This window comes from Oncorhynchus keta, chromosome 7 (assembly GCF_023373465.1).
Source record: "Oncorhynchus keta strain PuntledgeMale-10-30-2019 chromosome 7, Oket_V2, whole genome shotgun sequence".
In the NCBI taxonomy this organism is placed as follows: Eukaryota; Metazoa; Chordata; class Actinopteri; order Salmoniformes; family Salmonidae; genus Oncorhynchus; species Oncorhynchus keta.
The window spans coordinates 1,269,871-1,296,694 of NC_068427.1; the positions used below are offsets into that span (position 1 = coordinate 1,269,871).

At 43.3% G+C, this 26,824-nt stretch overlaps 1 protein-coding gene across 1 annotated transcript in view; it reads left to right on the forward strand.

Annotated features, from left to right (window-relative positions):
* Positions 1–2,065: 2,065 nt before the first annotated feature.
* The window catches only part of tmeff2a (transmembrane protein with EGF-like and two follistatin-like domains 2a), a 135,465-nt gene continuing 110,706 nt past the window's right edge, over positions 2,066–26,824 (forward strand). Inside the window, exons 1-2 of the mRNA XM_052521840.1 lie at positions 2,066–2,811; positions 19,707–19,816. Coding sequence (XP_052377800.1) covers positions 2,625–2,811; positions 19,707–19,816 — 297 coding nt within the window. The 5' untranslated portion in view covers positions 2,066–2,624. The remainder of the gene's footprint in view (positions 2,812–19,706; positions 19,817–26,824) is intronic.

The following is a 26,824-nucleotide window of genomic DNA, read 5'->3' on the forward strand; positions in this document are numbered from 1 at the left end:
ACAATCCTGTCTCGGAGCGCTACGGACAATTCATTCAACCTAATGGCTTGGTTTTTGCTCTAACATGCACTGTTGACTGTGGTAATGTATATAGACAGATGTATGCCTTCACAAATCATGTCCAATCAGTTGAATATACAATCAAGTTGAAGAAACATCTCAAGGATGATCACTGGAAACAGGATGCATCTTGAACTCATTTTCGATTCTCATAGCAAAGAGTCTGAATACTTATGTAAATAAGGTATTTCTTGTTTTTTTCTATTTTTTGGGGCACAAAAAAAACTGTTTTTGCGTCATCATTATGGGGTATTGTGTGTAGATTGAGGTATGAATTCAATTCAATCAATTTTAGAATAAGACTACAATGTAACAAAGTGTGGAAAAAGGGAAGGGGTCTGAAGACTTTCCAAATGCACTGTACTTTAACTGCTTAATTAACTTAGGAACTGCATCTGTGTGGAAGAACATGCTTTCAATATGTTTGGTATCCCTCATCCCCTCAAGCGTTTCCATTATTTTGGCAGTTACCTGTATTTTTATCAAGTTACACCTTCCTGAATAAACTCCAGAATAAACCTCAAGTTAATGGAGATTTTACTGGTGCTCACGAGGTTCCTAATGTTCAACATATGTCTGGGTGTTATGTGCTTAAGTCTTTAAAAAATAACTAGCAAATATATAGTTTATTTTCTATAAACCTATCATTAGCTTCATTGATGAACTCAGCTGATGGTGGGAGTTAGTTGGCTATCTACTGTATCGACTCCCCAGCAGTTTCAGCCTATCTTCTGTAGCTAGCTACCTAATGGCCATTTAAAAAATATCTTTATAGATAATATAAATATATACATTTTCCATCGCATTTAGAGCCGCCTACATCAATGAGATCATCAAAAACATGTTGAAATAGCATTAGACTTAATTCGCTTGCTAACTTTCTTACCTAAAAGAAGAAGTGCCTTGCGGGAGTCCTCCGTGTTGTAATGTGGCTACAAACTAGCTACCTGGGTATGTAAACATCACCTGTTATGGGTCCCGCCTTCCATTTAGGTAGTCAGTCAAAGTCATTGTTGTAATTAATTGGTCATTAATGCTGCCAATCATATTTGAGTATCAAGTCTTTGTAGATTTGCAAGCACACATGTCTCATATCGTGCAAGCACAGGTGCAATTCCAGGGAACACTGGCAAGTATACCGTGAGCAGGGGGATGGATGCATGTCGGCACTTAATTTCTTGCGCTCAATTGCATTTTCTGGGCACGTAACATTTTGGTCTGAGCTCTTAACTCCTCAACATGACCCTCTGCGTCCTCGATAAAAAAAAAAAGTATATATATATATATATCTCAACCCTCTCCAACTGCGCTCAACATTATTTCCCGCGCACTCGACATTGCCCCCTGTGCCTTCGAATTATGAGACGGAAATTACCCATAGGCATATTTACCAACTACAAAATGTTAGCTGCCATGGGCTAATTGAGAGTGTGTGTGTGGGGGGGGGGGTCCATTGGCTAATTGAGGGGGGGTACAAAATGGGAGCCAGTTGCCCATCCCTGTTCTAAGGCGTAAAAATAACAGTGCCTTTGTGTCTGACAGGATATCAATTACTGGGTCGAAGCAGCTATGGCAACAATATGTCTGAGAATAATATTTCGAATATTGAGGTATTTTGGCATACTGTGGGACAGGCAACTCAGTGACGGACACCGCATTATTTCATAGCAAAGCAACAATCTAAGCCCCAGCTGGACGAATCGATTTCTGCAACCTTTGTAAATGCAAGTGGCCAATTAGATTGTGAGTGCATATCTTCCCACCCTTCCTGCATGGTTCAGCTGTGACTAGAGCCGAATCCTGCTCGTTCCAAGCCCAAACAGTGAACAGACACTGACCGTTGTGTCCACCACAAAGCCGTATCTCCCTCCTTCCTCTCCTTCTCCATCGCATAGCATTCTTCTCTCTCCTCCAATCAGCGTTCTATAATTACCGAGAACCCCCTCCCCCCTCTCTTTCGCATCCGTCACCACGTGATCATAACCAGACCGGTAACCTGCTGCTGGTGGGCGCAACACGGATTCCAGAGAAATGAGGAGGCGAGCGCAACAGACAGACTCATTGCGCGTCTGAACACAACTACGAGGGGAGCGCTTGTCAAGGAAGCCCGTGGCATTTCTGGATATTACTAGGACGTATCCGTATCGAAACCGAGTGATATAAACAGTATTTGTTTCAATTCCTTCCACCAACCCCTTTTTCCCATCTTTATTTTCTCTCCTCATCGTTGAGCATCCTTCCTCTACCTGCCTCTTTCACTGGTTTACCTGGCTAACTTTCCCCTTGACACCATCCCACACACCCTCCATTGCCCGCCCCCTCCCCCCACCAGACCTTTTCACTCGAACCCCCTTCATATTGTAGCTGCGCCACCTCGAATCGGGCGGAACCCGTTGGTTACTCTACAGCACTTAATGGGGCACGCTTTCTTGCACGGAAGATGTCCCTTTCTTGGTCACTGAGCGCCCCGGTGAAACAGCCAACGTCTGGACCGGAGTTGTTGGTGCGTGTCTGCCTCTTTTGCCCAGCTCGCTTGTGTTGTCGGGGTGCGCCGCTGAACTGAGATGGGTCTATCGGTGGCGGCGGCGGCACTACAGGAGCCCCGACGCCCGCATCTGTGGAGCCGGACAGTAGGAGATTGGGTCTGGATCACCGTCGTTTCGTTTTTAGCCACTTTACCTGTAGAGCAACTTTGCGCTTTCCCGTCATCCCTCAGCGACTGTCAGACGCCTACCGGCTGGAACTGCTCTGGTAAGAAAGCCAAGGACTCGGGGGCATTTCTTTGGGCTTCATTGTCTCCCTGATAGTCTGTTCTGTCAGCCTGTTCCAGATGTTCGCATTGGTACTCAGGGCGCCTGATAGTTTTTGTGGTAACGGTAATAAAAGTCCTAATGCATATGGACATTTGGGGTGGACAGGCTAATAGATTATCGAAGGCATTGTCTGCAAGTAGCATCGTTTGGGTTTTAGAGTAAAACATTATTCCAAACAGCCAATGAGTGAGGATGGTCATCAGCCCTCGAGAATTTCAGGGTTGCCTAAAGGTCCCATTATTTTATAATACGATATGGCTTTATCATCGACAACATACACATTCATTTAATCGCATTTTTTTTCTGATATACCAAAGTGGCACATTGATGTAAATGTCCATGAAATTAAATGTTTACCTTTCTTGCATTGTTTAGCTTATTAATCAATTAATTAGCCATATTTGGCTATTATTATAACTATCCTATTTTATTATTATTATTATTAGTCAATGTTGTTGCGGAATCATTTGCGCGGTGCAAAATTTTGAATTGCAGTTATTTCTCAACATGAATTCCTCAAGTGATGAACCTAAGTGCGACATTCTAGTTTATATTTTAGACTCCCCAAGAGTCTACAGTGGTCTGAAATTCTCCTATACACTTCTTTCAATGTCTCCAAGTGTATGTTTGATTCATTTTAATAACTCATGAATAACGTATTATTTCTTAACTTGTGAGAAATTGGAAATGTCACCAAAGACAATATTTAACCCATTGCACGCACTTATTTGTTCACTATAGGCTGCTACAAACCATTTAAATTGTGTAATCTGTAGATTACCAGAATACAGGTAGCCCATTTGTCTGTTTAGCCAACTGTACGGCGAAATATAGCATTTTCTTTTAATCTACCTGGCGCTGTTCCGTTACCTGCAGGAGTTTCATTTAGTGCTACCCGGAATATGAACCTTACTGATTTTTTTATAGCCCGGTGTAACGTAAACTTGTTTTCCATTTTCTGTGCCAAACCGATAAAAACATGGTCGCGAGGCTGTAAAGCACGTCCGCGCGAAAGCCTGCCTTTGTAAATCATCTGACTGTGCCGTCGTAGATTTTCTGTCGCATTTCTAAATTTGAATCCTAAAATAGCCTCAGCCCTTTACCCCACATTTGAGAACAGTAGGCCTGAGTGCTAGAGCATTATTCAATACCCACTGGTTTTGCATCGTGCAGTTATCACTGTTATTTAGCCTGTAGCTTACATAAAATGCAAAATGATTGTGATGACAATTTATTATTTTCTTTAATCCATACACTTGGACCTGTAGCCTTCAACTAATTTTCTTCATAAGCATATGAATGCACTCTCTACTAACCCCCAGTCCAATTACCCATCAGGTTGCCTATTATCACACAAGAAATGTAGATAAGCAAATAGACACTGGATTTGTATTGTTTAGCAAGAATATTCTAACAAACTATTAATTTACGTGGAAATGAATGCAGAGCACTACCTGAAAATCGTAGGCTTCGAGGTCTGAATGCTTTAAAGCCAACATTAAATATTTGGCCAACATTGCCAGAGTAACAGGTTACGATGGTAATCTTGGGACCAGGGTACTAAATATGCTATCCTGAATGCGTTTTATGTCCCATTTCCTTAGCAAGTGAGGAAAGACTTGTATGCTGAGGAAAGACTTGTATGCGTCCCAAATGGCACCGTATTCTCTATGTAGTACACTATGTTTGACCAGGGCCCATAGGGCTATGGTCAAAAGTAGTGCACTATATAGGGAATAGGGTGTCATTTGGGACATATGCTTGGTTGCTAAGCTATTACTGAACCGCTGTAGATAATTAGGTCAAAGCTCTGTCGTTTATCAACCCCGGTTTGCATCCCTCGTTCCTCTCTAATGATATGGACTAGACTTGACTTAAGAGACTTATTTTAGTCGTATTGCCTTTTCACATCCTGAATGTCTATCTTATTAATGGATTCATATAACTAGTTCCACTTTGTTTTTTAGGGTCTAAACTTTGTGACTGTGGTGTAGTAGCAATGGATTGTGTGTGTGTGTGTGTGTGTGTGTGTGTGTGTGTGTGTGTGTGTGTGTGTGTGTGTGTGTGTGTGTGTGTGTGTGTGTGTGTGTGTGTGTGTGTGTGTGTGTATTCATATGCCTAACCAACATGGTTGTGAACGTGAATGCGTTGTTGTTGTTGATGATGATGATGAAGAGTAGGTGTCCCCCCCTCAAACCCACATGATCCTCTTAGGGGGCTGTGTCTGAGCTTTTATCCCTCCCAACATGAAAATGTAACAAGTGACACATTGTCCATTATGAACATGAATGGTAATCCTCAATGATGCAAAACACTGAACCCATAAATAGCAGCTGGACTCAATGGAAGCCGCCTTCCTCGTCATGGTCTATATAAACCAATGATATAATGAATGGACGTTTTCAACACCATGTCCATGGCTGCTTTGACATGACAGTGAAAATACTTTGATTGCAAAGCAGGAAATGCATTAGTTGTCCTCATATCCTTCTTTAATTGTAATATAAATAATAATAATATATGCCATTTAGTGAAGCTTTTATCCAAAAGGTGTGTGTGTCCCTGGTGTCAAACACAAATTGTGTCTATTGGTGCAGGTTATTATTGTGTAATTACCATTTTACCATGTCAATTCTGATGTTAGGATGATCTTATCTTGAAATACCCGTGACACAGTCTTCAATAGAGATTGTGGACTAAAAAGCTATTAGGAGAATAAACAGTATGTTGTTAATTCCATCAACATGTTTTTTTTTTATTTGTGTTCATAGCTCGATCTAAATTAAGTTACATCTTTAGCAACTGAGCTGTTTCCCTAAAGCAGTAAAACACTGTTGCTCTAAAACTCACCAACGAAACGTAACTCTCTGTGAATATGAAGTCATTGGTTTAATAAGAGGCAACGTTTGCAGATATTTCCACAAGCTGGTGAGACTCTCTCGAGTTTATACAGTCAGTGTTTATATTGCACTTCATTCATAACCACCATTGTAAAAATAAATTTAAAAAACAGTGAATGCGAGAAACCAGATCCAATAGAATTATCAGTGGCCCAAGGTCAACAGAATCTCTGCCTCTGAGGATAGAGGTGGAAAATCCTTCTCTTCATAAGCTTCCCTACATACATTATACACAGAAAAAGATAGCTGAGATCAGGAGATTGGGAATTATGTGACGAGAAAGGCCCAATATCATCTAATAGAAACAGGATAAAAAAATGGCTATGTTTACAAATGTAGGATCTGAATTTGATCATCCCGTTGCAGGATAACTTCACTGCTATAAAGGAAATGTAAAACGTGCAGTTTATTTGCGGTTTAAATGGGCTTCTGAAGTTTGTTTCCATTTAGACATTTCAGACTTGATTTTCCCTTACAAAAATGTTTGTTAATTATAATCCACATAATTCACATTTACTGTTGCTGCAGGATTATTTTCATGCTGTAGCAAACTGACTGAAATTAAGATCCTAGATCTGTAATTGTTAACTGCTTGCCTCCAGCAACCTTTCAAACAGGCCTTTTAAGATGTATAAATCACCATAGATTAACTCATGGCCATGACCTGAGTTCCCCATTTAATTTACACATGAGAGATCAGAAAGAGTGCTCTTGAACACATAAATCCCCCGCTCTTTGCAATGCTTGTTACCACTAACAAGCAATGGTTCTCTTATATGAGAAACAATTCAAACCTGTAGCCAGGAACTATGACATACTTGATGTAAGAATGAGGTCAAAGAAGAGTCTCACCCTTGCTGTTGTTCTGTTCTACATTTCTAATTGATTCCTTAATTTTTTTTTTACCAACACAAGGCTTGAAAACAGGGAATGTCCTATAGAGCTATCTTGCTCTGTGACAGATGCAGTTCCACGTATGTTGGTGACGCATTGGACTGTGGAGAAATTGCTTTGGGTTGCATAAGTCCTTTGCTTGCCATCTTAATAGTTGGCATATAAACATCACCTTTTGCATATTTGATGTTTGCCAGCTTGTTTTGGTAAATTATTTAGTTCACTGTAATCTCCTCCTTTAACAGTGGGTGGGGCATAGGAAGTACAAATAGTCTTGGCCTCTGACATGGCATATTTTGCAGCTAAGAGCACATTAGGCCTGAAGCAATATACAGATGTAGGATCTTAATTCGACCAGTATTGTCACAGCAAAATAATCCTGCAGCAACAGGATTTTAACGTTTAGCCAATAATGTTGTTTGATGGGTGGTTAAACTATAAGCTGGCCAAAATGAGGCTGCATGAAAAGTGCAATACTGGTAATATAACTGTGTGTTAGTGTGGGTTTTCAGTGAATTTATGTAAATCACGAAGCTCATCTGCAATTCTCAGCAACAACAGAGTGATCAAATTAAGATCCTACATCAATTTTTTATGTTGTGGAGGTGCCAGTGGGGCTCCAACTAGTGTTTCTCTGGTAAATAATGGCCTGATGGAAACAAAGCACACCCTCACATGATTGGTTCATAGTTCAATGACGACATTAGCAGCTCACTATGTGTGAATGTATGTATATGGATGGGTATTTTCACATAATTCTGGTTTCGACATGCTTGTGAGTGGTTAAGGTAATGGTTAGCGTAGGGGTTGGTATATTAACACGTCTGCATTCGACCAACTACCACTTGTGGCCTACAAGTCCTGTGCGTGAAGCGCTCAGCCACTCCAACCTACCAACCTGCTCACCAATTCCTGTAATGACTATTGTTGCATTTTCTAAGAATGCCAATATGTTAAAAGACATACAAATTGACCCTGCCATAGACTCGCTTCGAGGCAAGCAACACTGAACCATGCATGAACACACCAGCTGTTCCGGACGACTGTGTGATCGTGCTTTCTGTATCGGGTGTAAGACCTTTAAACAGGTTAACATTCACAAGGCCAGACGGATTACCAGGACACATGCGCTGACCAGCCAGCAAGTGTCTTCACTGACATTTTCAACCTCTCCCTGAACCAGTCTGTAATACCCACGTTTCAAGAAGACCATGATAGTTCCCGAGATCAAGAACACCAAGGTAACCTGTCTAAATGACTATATAAATGACTATCCCACCGTATCCAAGAAATGCTTTGAAAGGCTGGTCATGGCTCACACAATGGTAGGCAACAACACGTCTGCTATGCTGATCCTCAACACTGAGGCCCCTCAGGAGTGTGTGCTTAGTCCCCTCCTGTGCTCCCTATTCACCTACGACTGCGTGGCCAAACACGACTCCAACACCATCGTTAATTTGCTGACGAAACAAAAGTGGTAGGCCTGATCGCCAACAACGATGAGATAGCCTATAGGGAAACGGTCAGAGACCTGGCAGTGTGGTTCCAGGACAACAACCTTTCCCTCAATATGAGCAAGACAAAGGAGCTGATCGTGGGCTACAGGAAAAGGCGGGCCGAACAGGCCCCCATTAACATCGACAGGGCTGTATTGGAGATGGTTAGGAGCTTCAAGTTCCTCGGTGTCCACATCCCTAAGGACCTATCATGGTCCAAACACACCAACACAGTCACGAAGAGGGTATACCAAGGCCTCTTCCCCCTCAGGAGGCTGAACATATTTTGCATAGGTCCCCAGGTCCTCAAAGTTCTACAGTTGCACCATCAAAAGCATCCTGACCAGTTGCATCAGTTGAAGTCGGAGGTTTACATACACTTAGGTTGGAGTCATTAGAACTTGTTTTTCAGGCCATCCCAATTGGCACAGTGGTCTAAGGCACTGCATCGCTGTGCCTCTAGAGATTCTGGGTTTGAGACTGGCTTCATCACCGCTTGGTATGGCAAGTGCTCGGCATCCGAACACAAGGCGCTACAGATTGTAGTGCGAACGGCCAAGCTTCCTGTCACCCAGGACTTCTATACCAGGCGGTGTCAGAGGAAGGCCCTACAAATGGTCAAAGTCTTTATCTACCCTAGTCACAAGGTGTTCTCTCTGCTACCATATGGCAAGTGGTACTGGAGCACTAAGTCTTGGACCAAAAAGTTCCTGAACAGCTTCTACCCCAAATCCATAAGACTGCTGAACAGTTAATTAGATGTTCTGCTTTCACCCCCTACCTATATGTATTTTTTTATTTATTTTTAATTTCACCTTTATTTAACTCGGTAGGCTAGTTGAGAACAAGTTCTCATTTGCAACTGCGACCTGGCCAAGATAAAGCATAGCAGTGTGAACAGACAACACAGAGTTACACATGGAGTAAACAATTTACAAGTCAATAACACACTAGGAAAAAAAGGGGAGTCTATATACATTGTGTGCAAAAGGCATGAGGTAGGCGAATAATTACAATTTTGCAGATTAACACTGGAGTGATAAATGATCAGATGGTCATGTATAGGTAGAGATATTGGTGTGCAAAAGAGCAGAAAAGTAAATAAATAAAAACAGTATGGGGTTGAGGTAGGTAAAAATGGGTGGGCTATTTGCCGATAGACTATGTACAGCTGCAGCGATCGGTTAGCTGCTCAGATAGCAGATGTTTGAAGTTGGTGAGGGAGATAAAAGTCTCCAACTTCAGCGATTTTTGCAATTCGTTCCAGTCACAGGCAGCAGAGAACTGGAACGGAAGGCGGCCAAATGAGGTGTTGGCTTTAGGGATGATCAGTGAGATACACCTGCTGGAGCGTGTGCTACGGATGGGTGTTGCCATCGTGACCAGTGAACTGAGATAAGGCGGAGCTTTACCTAGCATGGACTTGTAGATGACCTGGAGCCAGTGGGTCTGGCGACGAATATGTAGCGAGGGCCAGCCGACTAGAGCATACAAGTCGCAGTGGTGGGTGGTATAAGGTGCTTTAGTGACAAAACTGATGGCACTGCGATAAACTGCATCCAGTTTGCTGAGTAGAGTGTTGGAAGCAATTTTGTAGATGACATCGCCGAAGTCGAGATTGGTAGGATAGTCAGTTTTACTAGGGTAAGTTTGGTGGCGTGAGTGAAGGAGGCTTTGTTGCGGAATAGAAAGCCGACTCTTGATTTGATTTTCGATTGGAGATGTTTGATATGAGTCTGGAAGGAGAGTTTACAGTCTAGCCAGACACCTAGGTACTTATAGATGTCCACATATTCAAGGTTGGAACCATCCAGGGTGGTGATGCTGGTCAGGCGTGCGGGTGCAGGCAGCAAACGGTTGAAAAGCATGCATTTGGTTTTACTAGCGTTTAAGAGCAGTTGGAGGCCACGGAAGGAGTGTTGTATGGCATTGAAGCTCGTTTGGAGGTTAGATAGCACAGTGTCCAAGGACGGGCCGGAAGTAAATAGAATGGTGTCGTCTGCGTAGAGGTGGATCAGGGAATCGCCCGCAGCAAGAGCAACATCATTGATATATACAGAAAAAAAGAGTCGGCCCGAGGATTGAACCCTGTGGCACCCCCATAGAGACTTCCAGATGACCGGACAGCATGCCCTCCGATTTGACACACTGAACTCTGTCTGCAAAGTAATTGGTGAACCAGGCAAGGCAGTCATCCGAAAAACCGAGGCTACTGAGTCTGCCGATAAGAATATGGTGATTGACCGAGTCGAAAGCCTTGGCAAGGTCGATGAAGACGGCTGCACAGTACTGTCTTTTATCGATGGCGGTTATGATATCGTTTAGTACCTTGAGCGTGGCTGAGGTGCACCCGTGACCGGCTCGGAAACCAGATTGCACAGCGAAGAAGGTACGGTGGGATTCGAGATGGTCAGTGACCTGTTTGTTGACTTGGCTTTCGAAGACCTTAGATAGGCAGGGCAGGATGGATATAGGTCTGTAACAGTTTGGGTCCAGGGTGTCTCCCCCTGTGAAGAGGGGGATGACTGCGGCAGCTTTCCAATCCTTGGGGATCTCAGACGATATGAAAGAGAGGTTGAACAGGCTGGTAATAGGGGTTGCGACAATGGCGGCGGATAGTTTCAGAAATAGAGGGTCCAGATTGTCAATCCCAGCTGATTTGTACGGGTCCAGGTTTTGCAGCTCTTTCAGAACATCTGCTATCTGGATTTGGGTAAAGGAGAACCTGGAGAGGCTTGGGCGAGTAGCTGCGGGGGGGGCGGAGCTGTTGGCCGAGGTTGGAGTAGCCAGGCGGAAGGCATGGTCAGCCGTTGAGAAATGCTTGTTGAAGTTGTACATAGTACTTCAGTCAATCACCTAACCAAACCTACATGTACATATGACCCAAACTACCTCGTACCCCAGCACACTGACTCGGAACCGGTACTCCTTGTATATAGCTTGCATGTAGCCTTGCAATTGTTATTAAGTTGTGTTATTATCTTTTTATCTATTTGTTAATCTTCTTACTTTTTAACTGTACTGTTGGGAAAGGGCTCGTAAGTAAGCATTTCACTGTAAAGTCTTCACTTGTTGTACATTTAACATTAACATTTAAGTCATTTAGCAGACGCTCTTATCCAGAGCGACTTACAAATTGGTGCATTCACCTTATGACATCCAGTGGAACAGCCACTTTACAATAGTGCATCTAAATCTTTTAAGGGGAGGGGGGGTGAGAAGGATTACTTTATCCTATCCTAGGTATTCCTTAAAGAGGTGGGGTTTCAGGTGTCTCCGGAAGGTGGTGATTGACTCCGCTGTCCTGGCGTCGTGAGGGAGTTTGTTCCACCATTGGGGGGCCAGAGCAGCGAACAGTTTTGACTGGGCTGAGCGGGAACTGTACTTCCTCAGTGGTAGGGAGGCGAGCAGGCCAGAGGTGGATGAACGCAGTGCCCTTGTTTGGGTGTAGGGCCTGATCAGAGCCTGGAGGTACTGAGGTGCCGTTCCCCTCACAGCTCCGTAGGCAAGCACCATGGTCTTGTAGCGGATGCGAGCTTCAACTGGAAGCCAGTGGAGAGAGCGGAGGAGCGGGAAGGTTGAACTTGGGAAGGTTGAACACCAGAAGGGCTGCGGCGTTCTGGATGAGTTGTAGGGGTTTAATGGCACAGGCAGGGAGCCCAGCCAACAGCGAGTTGCAGTAATCCAGATGGGAGATGACAAGTGCCTGGATTAGGACCTGCGCCGCTTCCTGTGTGAGGCAGGGTCGTACTCTGCGGATGTTGTAGAGCATGAACCTACAGGAACGGGCCACCGCCTTGATGTTAGTTGAGAACGACAGGGTGTTGTCCAGGATCAAGCCAAGGTTCTTAGCGCTCTGGGAGGAGGACACAATGGAGTTGTCAACCGTGATGGCGAGATCATGGAACGGGCAGTCCTTCCCCGGGAGGAAGAGCAGCTCCGTCTTGCCGAGGTTCAGCTTGAGGTGGTGATCCGTCATCCACACTGATACGTCTGCCAGACATGCAGAGATGCGATTCGCCACCTGGTCATCGGAAGGGGAAAGGAGAAGATTAATTGTGTGTCGTCTGCATAGCAATGATAGGAGAGACCATGTGAGGTTATGACAGAGCCAAGTGACTTGGTGTATAGCGAGAATAGGAGAGGGCCTAGAACAGAGCCCTGGGGGACACCAGTGGTGAGAGCGCGTGGTGAGGAGACAGATTCTCGCCACGCCACCTGGTAGGAGCGACCTGTCAGGTAGGACGCAATCCAAACGTGGGCCGCGCCGGAGATGCCCAACTCGGAGAGGGTGGAGAGGAGGATCTGATGGTTCACAGTATCGAAGGCAGCCGATAGGTCTAGAAGGATGAGAGCAGAGGAGAGAGAGTTAGCTTGAGCAGTGCGGAGCGCCTCCGTGATACAGAGAAGAGCAGTCTTAGTTGAATGACTAGTCTTGAAACCTGACTGATTTGGATCAAGAAGGTCATTCTGAGAGAGATAGCGGGAGAGCTGGCCAAGGACAGCACGTTCAAGAGTTTTGGAGAGAAAAGAAAGAAGGGATACTGGTCTGTAGTTGTTGACATCGGAGGGATCGAGTGTAGGTTTTTTCAGAAGGGGTGCAACTCTCGCTCTCTTGAAGACGGAAGGGACGTAGCCAGCGGTCAGGGATGAGTTGATGAGCGAGGTGAGGTAAGGGAGAAGGTCTCCGGAAATGGTCTGGAGAAGAGAGGAGGGGATAGGGTCAAGCGGGCAGGTTGTTGGGCGGCCGGCCGTCACAAGACGCGAGATTTCATCTGGAGAGAGAGGGGAGAAAGAGGTCAGAGCACAGGGTAGGGCAGTGTGAGCAGAACCAGCGGTGTCGTTTGACTTAGCAAACGAGGATCGGATGTCGTCACCTTCTTTTCAAAATGGTTGACGAAGTCATCTGCAGAGAGGGAGGAGGGGGGAGGATTCAGGAGGGAGGAGAAGGTGGCAAAGAGCTTCCTAGGGTTAGAGGCAGATGCTTGGAATTTAGAGTGGTAGAAAGTGGCTTTAGCAGCAGAGACAGAGGAGGAAAATGTAGAGAGGAGGGAGTGAAAGGATGCCAGGTCCGCAGGGAGGCGAGTTTTCCTCCATTTCCGCTCGGCTGCCCGGAGCCCTGTTCTGTGAGCTCGCAATGAGTCGTCGAGCCACGGAGCGGGAGGGGAGGACCGAGCCGGCCTGGAGGATAGGGGACATAGAGAGTCAAAGGATGCAGAAAGGGAGGAGAGGAGGGTTGAGGAGGCAGAATCAGGAGATAGGTTGGAGAAGGTTTGAGCAGAGGGAAGAGATGATAGGATGGAAGAGGAGAGAGTAGCGGGGGAGAGAGAGCGAAGGTTGGGACGGCGCGATACCATCCGAGTAGGGGCAGTGTGGGAAGTGTTGGATGAGAGCGAGAGGGAAAAGGATACAAGGTAGTGGTCGGAGACTTGGAGGGGAGTTGCAATGAGGTTAGTGGAAGAACAGCATCTAGTAAAGATGAGGTCGAGCGTATTGCCTGCCTTGTGAGTAGGGGGGGAAGGTGAGAGGGTGAGGTCAAAAGAGGAGAGGAGTGGAAAGAAGGAGGCAGAGAGGAATGTGTCAATGGTAGACGTGGGAAGGTTAAAGTCGCCCAGAACTGTGAGAGGTGAGCCGTCCTCAGGAAAGGAGCTTATCAAGGCATCAAGCTCATTGATGAACTCTCCGAGGGGACCTGGAGGGCGATAAATGATAAGGATGTTAAGCTTGAAAGGGCTGGTAACTGTGACAGCATGAAATTCAAAGGAGGCGATAGACAGATGGGTAAGGGGAGAAAGAGAGAATGACCACTTGGGAGAGATGAGGATCCCGGTGCCACCACCCCGCTGACCAGAAGCTCTCGGGGTGTGCGAGAACACGTGAGCGGACGAAGAGAGAGCAGTAGGAGTAGCAGTGTTATCTGTGGTGATCCATGTTTCCGTCAGTGCCAAGAAGTCGAGGGACTGGAGGGAGGCATAGGCTGAGATTAACTCTGCCTTGTTGGCCGCAGATCGGCAGTTCCAGAGGCTACCGGAGACCTGGAACTCCACGTGGGTCGTGCGCGCTGGGACCACCAGATTAGGGTGGCCGCGGCCACGCGGTGTGGAGCGTTTGTATGGTCTGTGCAGAGAGGAGAGAACAGGGATAGACAGACACATAGTTGACAGGCTACAGAAGAGGCTACGCTAATGCAAGGAGATTGGAATGACAAGTGGACTACACGTCTCGAATGTTCAGAAAGTTAAGCTTACGTAGCAAGAATCTTATTGACTAAAATGATTAAAATGATACAGTACTGCTGAAGTAGGCTAGCTGGCAGTGGCTGCGTTGTTGACTTTGTAGGCTAGCTGGCAGTGGCTGCGTTGTTGACACTACACTAATCAAGTCGTTCCGTTGAGTGTAATAGTTTCTACAGTGCTGCTATTCGGGGGCTAGCTGGCTAGCTAGCAGTGTTGATTACGTTACGTTGCGTTAAAAGAACGACAATAGCTGGCTAGCTAACCTAGAAAAACGCTCTAGACTACACAATTATCTTTGATACACAGACGGCTATGTAGCTAGCTATGTAGCTAGCTACGATCAAACAAATCAAACCGTTGTGCTGTGTAATGAAATTAAATGAAAATGTGATACTACCTGTGGAGCGAAGCAGAATGCGACCGGGTTGTTGAGTGCGGAAGTTCTATTCAGTAGACGTTGGCTAGCTGTTGGCTAGCTAGCAGTGTCTCCTACGTTAAGGACGACAAATAGCTGGCTAGCTAACCTCGGTAAATTAAGATAATCACTCTAAGACTACACGCTCTAAACTACACAATTATCTTGGATACGAAGACAGCAAAGACAACTATGTAGCTAGCTAACACTACACTAATCAAGTCGTTCAGTTGAGTGTAATAGTTTCTACAGTGCTGCTATTCGGTAGACGGTGGACGTTTGCTAGCTGGCTAGCTGCTGGGCAGATAGCAGTGTAGACTACGTTAGGACGACGAAATACGAAGTTACAATAGAAGTGCTGACTGTTTCACTTTGTTGTCCTCTTTCTTTCCTTTTTCTTCTGTCCTTCTTTTGTCCTTATTTTGTCTTCCTTTCTTCTGTTAACTAGATATTTTTTGTTGTATATATTTTTGTTGTTGTTGTATTCAGCACATGACAAATAAAACATTTGATTTAATTTAATTTGTTTCCTTAGTGCTTTTTGCAGTTAGCAAATGTTAACTACAAGCAGCTCACCGATTCATATTGTTCCCGAAGCCAGTAGTGTATCACAAGGTCAAAATACACTGAGCAACACCGAGAACTGTTACTGCTACTGTACCTGAAATTCTAGGCTGGACCAACCCATAAATGTCTGTCAGGGAGACACAACCTCAAGCCTGCACATACTGTATGAATTGTACCTTTAGTTTTCCAGATTGGGCTATATATTTGAGTCTTGTTAATTTGTGATTTTCGAGAAATCCAAGAATGTCTCAAAAAGAAACACGGCAAGTTCTGAGATTCAATGTCTTTTGAAAAAAAAAAAGTTTCTCATCCATTCTTTTTTATTTCCGTTTTTTCAGATAATACGTGGATTGCAATACTTTCAGCCTAAAACTGTGAGAACACCAGACACTTTCAGCTTCACGACTGAATGTCCTAGATGTTGGCAGTCTGTAGCTCTGACTGTGTCTTTGAGTCTATGTGACTGTGGCTTTGGGTCTGACTGTGCAGTAATTTATCTGATTATGTAACCGCTATGACTGTGACTTGCTTTTTGTGTCTGACAGTCAGCAAAGCACAGCTATTGAGTCTGTATTCCTATCTGGTATCTATTTGACTCTTTGGTCCACATTCATTCACAGATAAATGCAGACTGCACTGCGGGTGCACTCAGGAGCATTAAAACCACCACACCTCACAAGCTGTAGAAACTAGTTGTCGTACAAGCTTTCCCCTCACCCTTACGGACTTTGACATTAGATATTGACACATAACCACACCTGTCCTTAAAGTTGAAATCTGTTTCGGTGAAACTGCCACGTCCATTTGCGATATTACAAAAACGTTACTCCAAACATGGAACAATGTTTTTTTTTTTCATCGAACATCATTGTACATCACTGCACGCGGGATAATACAGCAGAGTATGTATTGCAATTGTTTTTTGTTTTTTTACATTGTTGGATGCTCATCTCCTTTTCAAAAACAAAACAATAACACATTGTCGGGGGTGGATCTCAGCTTTAAAATACAAAACATTCTGACTAATCCTACAGTGGGGTTTACATTAATTTGAGATTGATTGTTACTGTCTTTGTGTCTTCATATGAAATGTACTATTTCATCAATTTACAGTCAACAATTGAAGTGTAGTAATTGCTCCCTAAGTATATTTGAAATCTTTTCTATTATCATGTTTATCTTTCAAAATGTTGTCCTGCAAACAGTTGGGGTTTTTCAAGGGAATTTTTCTACAATTAACTTGTCTGTTTGATATGCCTGTAGTGTATATAAACATATGTACAGTACTCCTATGCTGAGTTATATATTATTTCATATATTGATCTTAATGTGGTGCCATTTCTAAAGGCAGTTTATTGCATTCCAAGAGCTACTTTTGACAAGTAGGATAAATTACCTCCATAAACTCCTAGGGCTCTGCTCATGTGTCACATTTGACACCTGCTTAGTAAATCCTTATGCAACTTGCATGCCATGTATTCTAACATATTACCCAAGGAAACACAACTTGAAGTGATTTAGGCTAATTGTTTTCTGTCAACGGTAAAAGAGAAACAGCTCCATCTTTGAGGGCGGGTCAAGTTTATGTTTCAAAGGAGTGTTTTTGAGGTGATTGTGGATTACTTAGCAGATTTCGAGATGTATGCTATTTTGCTATCGTAAGAAGCATTTCAAGGTCCTGGAGTGGCCTAGCCAGTCTCCAGATCTCAACCCCATAGAAAATCTTTGGAGGGAGTTGAACGTCTGTGTTGCCCAGCAACAGCCCCAAAACATCACTGCTCTAGAGGAGATCTGCATGGAGGAATAGGCCAAAATACCAGCAACAGTGTGTGAAAACCGTTTGAAGACTTACAGAAAACGTTTGACCTCTGTCATTGCCAACAAAGGGTATATAACAAAGTATTTAGATAAACTTTTGTTATTACGTAAGTAACAGAGATCACACTCTGGAATGTTCAAATATATATATATATATATTGTGTAAATGTGACAAATGAAAAATGTTATGTTTTCAATATTCATGTTTTTAATTTTCAATAATCATAAATCAATTGAAGATGAAACATTATGGAGTCTTTGAGGCCTGGGTCAGGCAAAAAAGTCACACATATTCCAACTTCAATGAATTATTTCTCAACCATGCTTTAAGGTACAAATGTCAAATATGTGTCAACAAATTTATTTTGTTCTAGTTTTGTGAGGAATCACCCCAACTATATATGGCAAAAATACCATGGGATCGCCTGACTTTAGAACACTCCCAAGGTATGAAAAAGGCTGACAAGTTTAATTTTGGAGTATTGTATTCTTTATGTGGGCATTTCTAAAGACTTGTTGGTGAATAAGGTTTCTGGGACTAAGCAGGCTATTGTTAGTGTGCTGGGAACATGTGAACACCTCTGTTTCTTTCCAAGAAGTGAATTAGCCTGTAGCATGACTGCCACCATTCCTCTCCGCGTGAGTGTCACCCATGTGTCAGCCCCTTGCCACTTTCCCATGGCAACTCATAGGGCTCTCGTCTCATAAGTGCTTCAGTACAGCAGCCATATAATCCAAGTGTCACTCCGATGTCCATACTGCTGCTTCTGGCTGTATGATTATGTGGAGCCGCTAAGAGCTAACACTTGCTGCCCATTAAGAACCCATGTAAATAGCAGGTTGGCTATTTTAGCATGCTAGACTCCTTTCCTCTGAGCAATGAGCACCATCCAGAGAAGAGAGCATTTAGTCTGATGGCAGGAGAGTTGGGCAGCACTCGGGACGGAAGTGCTGTCGCAATGTTTAATCCATCACCTTACTACCCATCACCTCTTGAAAACAACATTGTCATGTCGCTGGCTAACAATCAACAACACATTAATTGCAGAGCTTTTAGAGGCCAAGTGCATGCCTCAGATTATTGCTGTTTTCATTTTATTTTGGAAGAAATGTCAAGCAGAAATTGCTCTTATGACTAAATTGGCTTTTTTTTTTTGTTGAGTAAACCATATCAAAAAGTGATAGCTTAGGTTATGCATAACTACATTGAATCCTCTTTCAAAAATGTTGATAATCTCTTATCTTTAATCTCAAAACGTGAAACACACATGCATTTGTCCACGTCAATTGTCCAACATTTTCTGAGCTAAGGTTGTATGACAAAAATGAGTGAATGTTGGACAAAACACAAAAGAAGGCCAGGCCTAATTATCTATTAATGCAGGTTTTATGTATTATAATGAGGATAACCATTCTCCTCTTCTTCTCCGGAAGAGCCTCGACTTCACTCTACCTAACTTTGTTTTCGTCCCAAATAATAGCTCCTTTTTTGTCAATGTGTTGTATAAAAGACTACGGCTTCTCGGTTTCAAATGGACGCTTTTAAGACCACTTTGACATGCGGGGGCTATTTGTAAGCAATGGGCTCAGGTAAAATAATAGCCTGGAGCTTTCTGTCCTGTCTCATGCCCATGAGACTGCTTGATTCGATTTGGGATGCTTCTTCTGAGTCATTTGATTTACCTAATTCAGACTGAATTGTATAAAATCCAACATTACGTTCCAAATGGCACCCTATTCCCTATACAGTGCATTACTTTTGACAAGAGCCCAATAGGTCCTGGTCTAAAGTAGTACAATATAAAGGGAATAGCGTGCCATTTGGGATGCACCCACCCCACTGGGCACTGACGTCAATTCAACGTCTATCCAACAGTGGTTCAACGTTATGTCATTCAAATGACGTGGAAACAATATTAATTAAATCAGTGTGTGCCCAGTGGGGTAGTGTCCTTTGTAACACAGTTTTTGCCTCCTCGGGACAATGCCTGGGGTCAACCTTGTTATATAAAGACAGACAGAACTTCCATCCCTAAAGACAAAGACAAACTATGTTGTTATAAAATGTAGCATGACTAATGGAAGACATTGATTTCACCAGTCCCCACTGGGCACAAACATCAATTCAACATCTCGTCCACGTTATTTCCATGTGGAAACAATGTTGATTCAACCAGTGTGTGGTTGTCCAGTTGTTTTTCCAATTGACCTAGCTTTTTTTGCAATGGTTTATGTTTAATGGGAGTATTACAAAATGTATCCTTTAAAAAGCTGTTATTGGTGCCATTCAGTAGGTTCTAAATTTAGGAAGTCTTATTCACCCCAAAATATTTTCATCTCAATGCGACTGTACACTCTTCAAAAAAGGTAGAATAACTCCTCTGGGTTCCATGTACAACCCTCTGTGTAAATGGGACAGTAGAAGAAACCTTAATAGAGAATAGGGTGCCATTTTTGCTTCAGTATGTTTATGTATTCAGCTAAAGTTTTGTGTTTTTACATGGCAGGTTTTGATGACCGGGACACAGACCTCTTTTTGTGTGACACCAACACCTGCAAGTTTGACGGAGAGTGTCTGAGAATTGGAGAGACAGTGACGTGCATCTGCAACTTCAAGGTAAGACATTGTTCAATGTTTTATTCTCAGAAAAATTATTTCAGGAAAAAGTTGCATATTCTTCTGTTCATATGCAGCGGTCATTATGAAATGGCATATTATTATTGCAACCTCATTTGGTTGTAGAATTATTTTCATGGCGGGGATGCCTGTTTGTTGTTTTTCATGTGAAGGAGTGTAACAAAAATTTAATTTAAAAATGTGTTTTTTGTAGTCTACACCAGTCAGTGTTTCAACATCCTTTCAGTGCTTCGACTCAGAAATGTGCTTTTATAACTCGCTGATTGGTGGCTGGACACCAAAACCCACTAGCTATCAAGAGGGAGGGGACTACGATGTATAGTGAAGACAATTTACCGCTTCTCATAAAACCGAATGTCACTCTCAATCATGGTGGCTGTTTTATGTATTCCACTTCATTGATGGTATAGCCATTGACAACACACAGATTTAAATACCCTTATTAATAACATAAATCCAGTGAATGATGCTGTACTTTACGGCTTATGCTTCAGTTTATTACCGATCTATAACAAAATTGCAACAAACTAGCCATCCATTGATTGATTTTTTTGTATTGCTTTTACCTCATTCAAACAAATATGCTCTATATTACCTACATAAATGAAGATACTGAGATAAAGCACATGGATATGCCTAATGCGTTTCAGCTCGATGCTCTCATGTCCAATCCTGCGAGCTTATCAGCACATCCAGCGCCAAAGCTTGCTTTTATCTCAATTTTGTACTTCCCTGGGAGCGAACATTAGTAGAAGCGCACAGATAAATGACATTACCTCTCCATTTCTCATCCCTGAGATCTCGCACTGATAGTGGCTGTCATTCGGGACAGAGCTCTCTCTGTGAAGCTTAGCAAGAGGTGGTTAACACCGCTTTCATGTCATACTGACTTAATACTGGTGTGGCCTTGGGTCACGGCCTGCCGTGGCATCCTGTGTCTCATGGACAGGACAGGACCTGACACCAATGCGCTTAAACCTACTAGCCGCCATGTCTTTATTCCATTAAGCGCCGTAATTCAGCTAAATGTATCCTCTTATGGGGGGATGTGTCTGAGGGGGCTGTGTACTCACCAACCCCTAATGTCCTAGCATGCACAAACATGCATTAGTGTGCAGGCATACACACACGCACACACACACTTTCAGCCCTTGAGGGTTACGTGCAGTATAGTTGAGAGGAGGAAGTGGGTTTGATCTGAGAGAATCAATGGATGCTATTCAACGGCAGGATGCCCATTCAGCAGCCGTGTTAGCTAGCTAGTCAACCCACACTGCCTGTGTGTGAGTGTGTGTACACACGTTTTTGTGTATGTGTGTGTAGCTAAAGCTCCATGCTCATGTGATTCTTGGACATGCTGTGAAATATCGTGTTATCGTTTAATGATTCTTGAACTGGGCTCTCTTATCTGTGTTTAATTGGTGGGTTGTTGTGCTCACTGTACATGTTTTGTATGTCCTTGAATGAATGTAATGTAGTATTTTGTCTTGAGTCATACTTGGATTTTTGGTTGAATGTCATTTGTCATCCATCTGTATTGGCGTATGACTCGCTTTCTAGCACCTCAGTGTTTTATTTTCTCCAAAATGCTATTGTGATAACGGCTCCGGCTTGCTCTTCAAGGTGTAGTTTTCACCCTGTCTGTAATGTGTGTTCTGTAACTCCATAAAACGTGGGGTTGGCCATTTTCTCTGCTGTAATACATTGGATGTCATGCCATGATGTTGCTGTAATTTTCTCTAATATTTGCCCATGACTGTCTTTCAGCAGTTTAATGGCATTCTGTGTATCAGTTCACAATGTTGCTTTTATTTCCTCTAATATCTGGTTGTTACTGGTCACTCAGAATTTTGATGTCATTCTCCTTCCAATGTTGTGATGAGATTCAGACTTCTGTGGATGTGAGAGTAGGAAAGGAGAGCGTCTCCTTCCTAGCTCTCAGAGCAAACTACCAGATATCACTCTCGTACACACACACTCAAATACACATGCATATACGCACACACACACACAAACACGCACACACACACACACACACAAACACGCGCACACACACACACACACTTAAATACACACATGCATACACACACACTGAAGGGCCATAGCTATACCACAGAGCAGTCCCAAGTGGAATTCGGGAGGTCATTATCAGAGCATTCCTGATGGAGACCTTGTTCCATATATTTGTATGCATTTATGATACTTTAATTTGGGGCCATGTGAACCGTCTGGGTTGGAGACATACAGTCCATAGAGACTTAATGGTGGGTTTAATTCCCAGGGGCAGCCTTTGATAAAGGACGCCTAGGGAGACTGGATCAGCAGGGACCTTGGCTTAAGATGATGATGGCTGTTCAGGTATTGATCAGTGTTTGAGGTGAATCTACAGTAAGTTTGTCAGGAAGTGGCTAGGTATAGCTAAATATTTTCGAAGACAACTTGTATTGGGAGTTGTTACACCAACATCTCATATTGGCAGAGGTAGGAATCGTCACTAACGTGAAATGACAGGACAATGGATAATACATGATACAATATGTTTCATCTCCCCTCTTTCCTTCCTTCTTTCCATCCAACCCCGCTTATCTGTTTCTCCACTCCCTCCCTTATCCCTTCCACTGACTCTCTACCCCCTGCGTCTCTACCGCTCTCTCCCTCTATCTATATATTTTCTATTCTCCCTGCAGCTTCTACTCTCCTACTCCTTTCTCACAGATGTGGTGTTCCTCTTATCTGTATTGCATTAGTAGTGGGTCTCTGGACCTGCAAACCCTCTGAGACTTCCCTTGGGCTCTACTGTCATAGTGTGCTTGCAAAGCTGACTTCTTCCTTTGCATGACGAATGTGCCAATTAAAATCAGCGTGAAGAAGAGTCCAGTACCAGCGGCAGCTCCCTGAGCTGTGCCTTTGTCTTTGTGAGCAGACTGTATGAGTTGATGCTGGTCGATGGGGCAACGTCGATAGATGGTCACTCCTGTAGTGTCCAGCAACACATGATGTTTAGGGCCCTGAAATGGAGCCTGAAGGTCAGAAGGGCAGTCCGTTAGTGTATAACGTGATGCTACTTTAATTAGTGTTGTCACGATAACATTTTACTAATAATACGATACCAGGCCAAGTATCACGATACCAAGTAGGACCACGGGGAAAAACGTCTGTGGCCTGTTTGCCCCGTCCCCTGGAAGCTTGTTCCCATTTTGTAAACGTTATGTGCATGTGCTACAAAAAAACCTGTCACTGATATTCACACGTATACTCAATACAACACAAACTGAATTTAACTTCACACTGTATAATAGAATACTGCATAGAATGGCTAATCTGCCCATATTTACAAAGGTTTACCTGTGATTTGGCTGGAGGAACGGGAGGAAGGAATATACATGCATAATGATCTGCATGTTATTGTGGCAGTGAGGGGAAAACACTGCATGAAACGTTCTACTATTCAGTTAACACACAGACACAGTTTCCCTCCCTCACAGTCTCTCTCTGTGTCTCCCTCTCTCGTAAAAAACACACACACACACACACACACACACACACACACACACACACACACACACACACACACACACACACACACACACACACACACACACACACACAATCTCTCTCAAACATACACACACTGTTCCCAACTTTAAAAACGTGAAGCACCATCAGAATGTAATGAGCACCAGAAAGAGAAAGATTTTTTATATAGTTTGGCTTATATGAATCCTACCTTTGAAGCACATCTCTTGAGTAGCAGACCCTTTTCCTTTCTACTTGTGCCAATAAAATGTGCCGATGCCTACTGTCAAGTTACCAGATTCTCAGCTAGCTAGGTAACATGACTGAGCAATATAAAACCAATAATTAGAGGGATTAGTTTAAAATTGCCTGTGACATCGTTTGTGAAATTATATCAAATTGCACAGGAAGAAAGAAAATGTAGCTCTGGTTATAGGAGTCATATTTTTGTAACAGTTTTAGCTCGAGACAAGACATTTCCTTAGCTGTAAAGGTGCAAGAATGAATGCCTGTCGCAAAGCTGTTTTTATCTCTGGCCCTGCTGCATGACAGCGAACTTGCAAAGCCTATACTCAGACTGGCCTATGCTCCTGGTTTTATATATATATATATATATATGTATGTGTGTGTACAAATGTTTATTTATTTATTTTTATTTCACCTTTATTTCACCAGGTAGGCAAGTTGAGAACAAGTTGTCATTTACAATTGCGACCTGGCCAAGATAAAGCAAAGCAGTTTGACACATACAACGACAGAGTTACACATGGAGTAAAACAAACATACAGTCAATAATACAGTATAAACAAGTCTATATACGATGTGAGCAAATAAGGTGAGATAAGGGTGGGAAAGGCAAAAAAAGGCCATGGTGCCAAAGTAAATACAATATAGCAAGTAAAACACTGGAATGGTAGATTTGCAGTGGAAGAATGTGCAAAGTAGAAATAAAAATAATGGGGTGCAAAGGAGCAAAATAAATAAATAAATAAAATAAATACAGTAGGGAAAGAGGTAGTTGTTTGGGCTAAATTATAGGTGGGCTATGTACAGGTGCAGTAATCTGTGAGCTGCTCTGACAGTTGGTGCTTAAAGCTAGTGAGGGAGATAAGTGTTTCCAATTTCAGAGATTTTTGTAGTTCGTTCCAGTCATTGGCAGCAGGATAGGCGGCCAAAGAAAGAATTGGTTTTGGGGGTGACTAGAGAGATTCATCCAAGATGGCATAGCAGTTCAGACGTCTTTTGTCCTCGTCTTGTCGTGTCCCGTATATATATATATTTACAACTTTTTTTGCATACCTTTTTATATATATTTTTTTATTTTCCATAAACTCATCGTCAAAACAGTCTCCTGTAATCCGCCTCACCAATTTATATTTATAAAAAAAGTATTATTTACCTCAAATCTGTAATCCTCCATAGAAGCTAACCAGAAGCTAATCCAGAAGCTCGCCAGAAGATAGCCAGAAGCTAACCACAAGATAGCCAGAAGCTAACCACAAGATAGCCAGAAGCTAACCAGAAGATAGCCAGAAGCTAACCAGAAGCTCGCCAGAAGCTAATCCAGAAGCTAGCCAGAAGATAGCCAGAAGCTAATCAGAAGCCAGTTAGCTTCTTTACTGGCTAATTGTTAGTATTCAGCTAACCATGGTTTGTGGTCATCAGCTAGCTATCCTTTAGCTCGACAAAGTTTGCCAGTTTTGTACGGCGCGGCTCGGAACGGAACATACCGGACCTATTTTTCTCTCCATTTCCATTTCGTAGCTAACTAGCTGCTATCCGTGTGACTATCGGCCTTCGTCGATTCCGGAGCAAACATCAATTATTCCGGAGCTAGCCAGCTGAAGAGTTCCATCAGTCACTCCTGGGCTACAATTACCTATCCGGACCCGTTTTACTGCCAACGCGGAGCCCCACCGGGCCTTCACAACTGGACTGCTGACGTTATCTACCCGAAGGAGTTATCCGGCTGGCTCCTCCGTCGCGACGTTACCTGAACGCCCATCTGTGGTCCGCTAACCGTTAGCTTTCTTATCGGCTGCTATCTGAATAGACCTATCGGACATTTTTTTTCTTGTTTTTTTTTCTTGGGCCTCTATAACTATATCTATTTTTTTGTGTGTGTGTGATTTGGATTCATCCCCTCTACCACACGGAACCCCACTAATCCTACCGACGGAAACGCACGAGGTGGCTAATAACAGACCTCCATCCTATGCTAGCTTGCTACCGATGGCCCGGCTATCTGTCTAAATCGCCGTGACCCCAACCAACCTCTATACTCACTGGACCCTTTTGATCACTTGACTAAGCATGCCTCTCCTTAATGTCAATATGCCTTGTCCATTGCTGTTCTGGTTCGTGTTTATTGGCTTATTTCACTGAAGAGCCTCTAGTCCTGCTCACTATACCTTATCCAACCTATTAGTTCCACCACCCACACATGCGATGACATCTCCTGGTTTCAATGATGTTTCTAGAGACAATATCTCTCTCTTCATCACTCAATACCTAGGTTTACCTCCACTGTATTCACATCCTACCATACCTTTGTCTGTACATTATACCTTGAAGCTAATTTATCGCCCACGCAAACCTCCTTTTACTCTCTGTTCCAGACGTTCTAGACGACCAATTCTTATTGCCTTTAGCCGTACCCTTATGCTACTCCTCCTCTGTTCCTCTGGCGATGTAGAGGTGAATCCAGGCCCTGCAGTGCCTATCTCCACTCCTATTCCCCAGGCGCTCTCTTTTGATGACTTCTGTAACCGTAATAGCCTTGGTTTCATGCATGTTAACATTAGAAGCCTCCTCCCTAAGTTTGTTCTATTCACTGCTTTAGCACACTCTGCCAACCCGGATGTTCTAGCTGTGTCTGAATCCTGGCTTAGGAAGACCACCAAAAATTCTGACATTTTAATCCCAAACTACAACATTTTCAGACAGGATAGAACTGCCAAAGGGGGCGGTGTTGCAATCTACTGCAAAGATAGCCTGCAGAGTTCTTTCCTACTATCCAGGTCTGTACCCAAACAATTTGAACTTCTACTTTTAAATATCCACCTCTCTAAAAACAAGTGTCTCACCGTTGCCGCCTGCTATAGACCACCCTCTGCCCCCAGCTGTGCTCTGGACACCATATGTGAACTGATTGCCCCCCATCTATCTTCAGAGCTCGTGCTGCTAGATGACCTAAACTGGAACATGCTTAACTTCTTGGATATAGGGGGCGCTCTATTAATTTTTGGATAAAAAAAACGTTCCCGTTTTAAACAAGATATTTTGTCACGAAAAGATGCTCGTCTATGCATGTAATTGACAGCTTGGGAAAGAAAACCCTCTGACTTTTCCAAAACTGCAAAGATATTGTCTGTGAGTGCCACAGAACTGATGCTACAGGCGAAACCAAGATGAAATTTCAAACAGGAAGTGCCCCAGATTTTGAAGGAGCTGTGTTCCAATGTCTCCTTT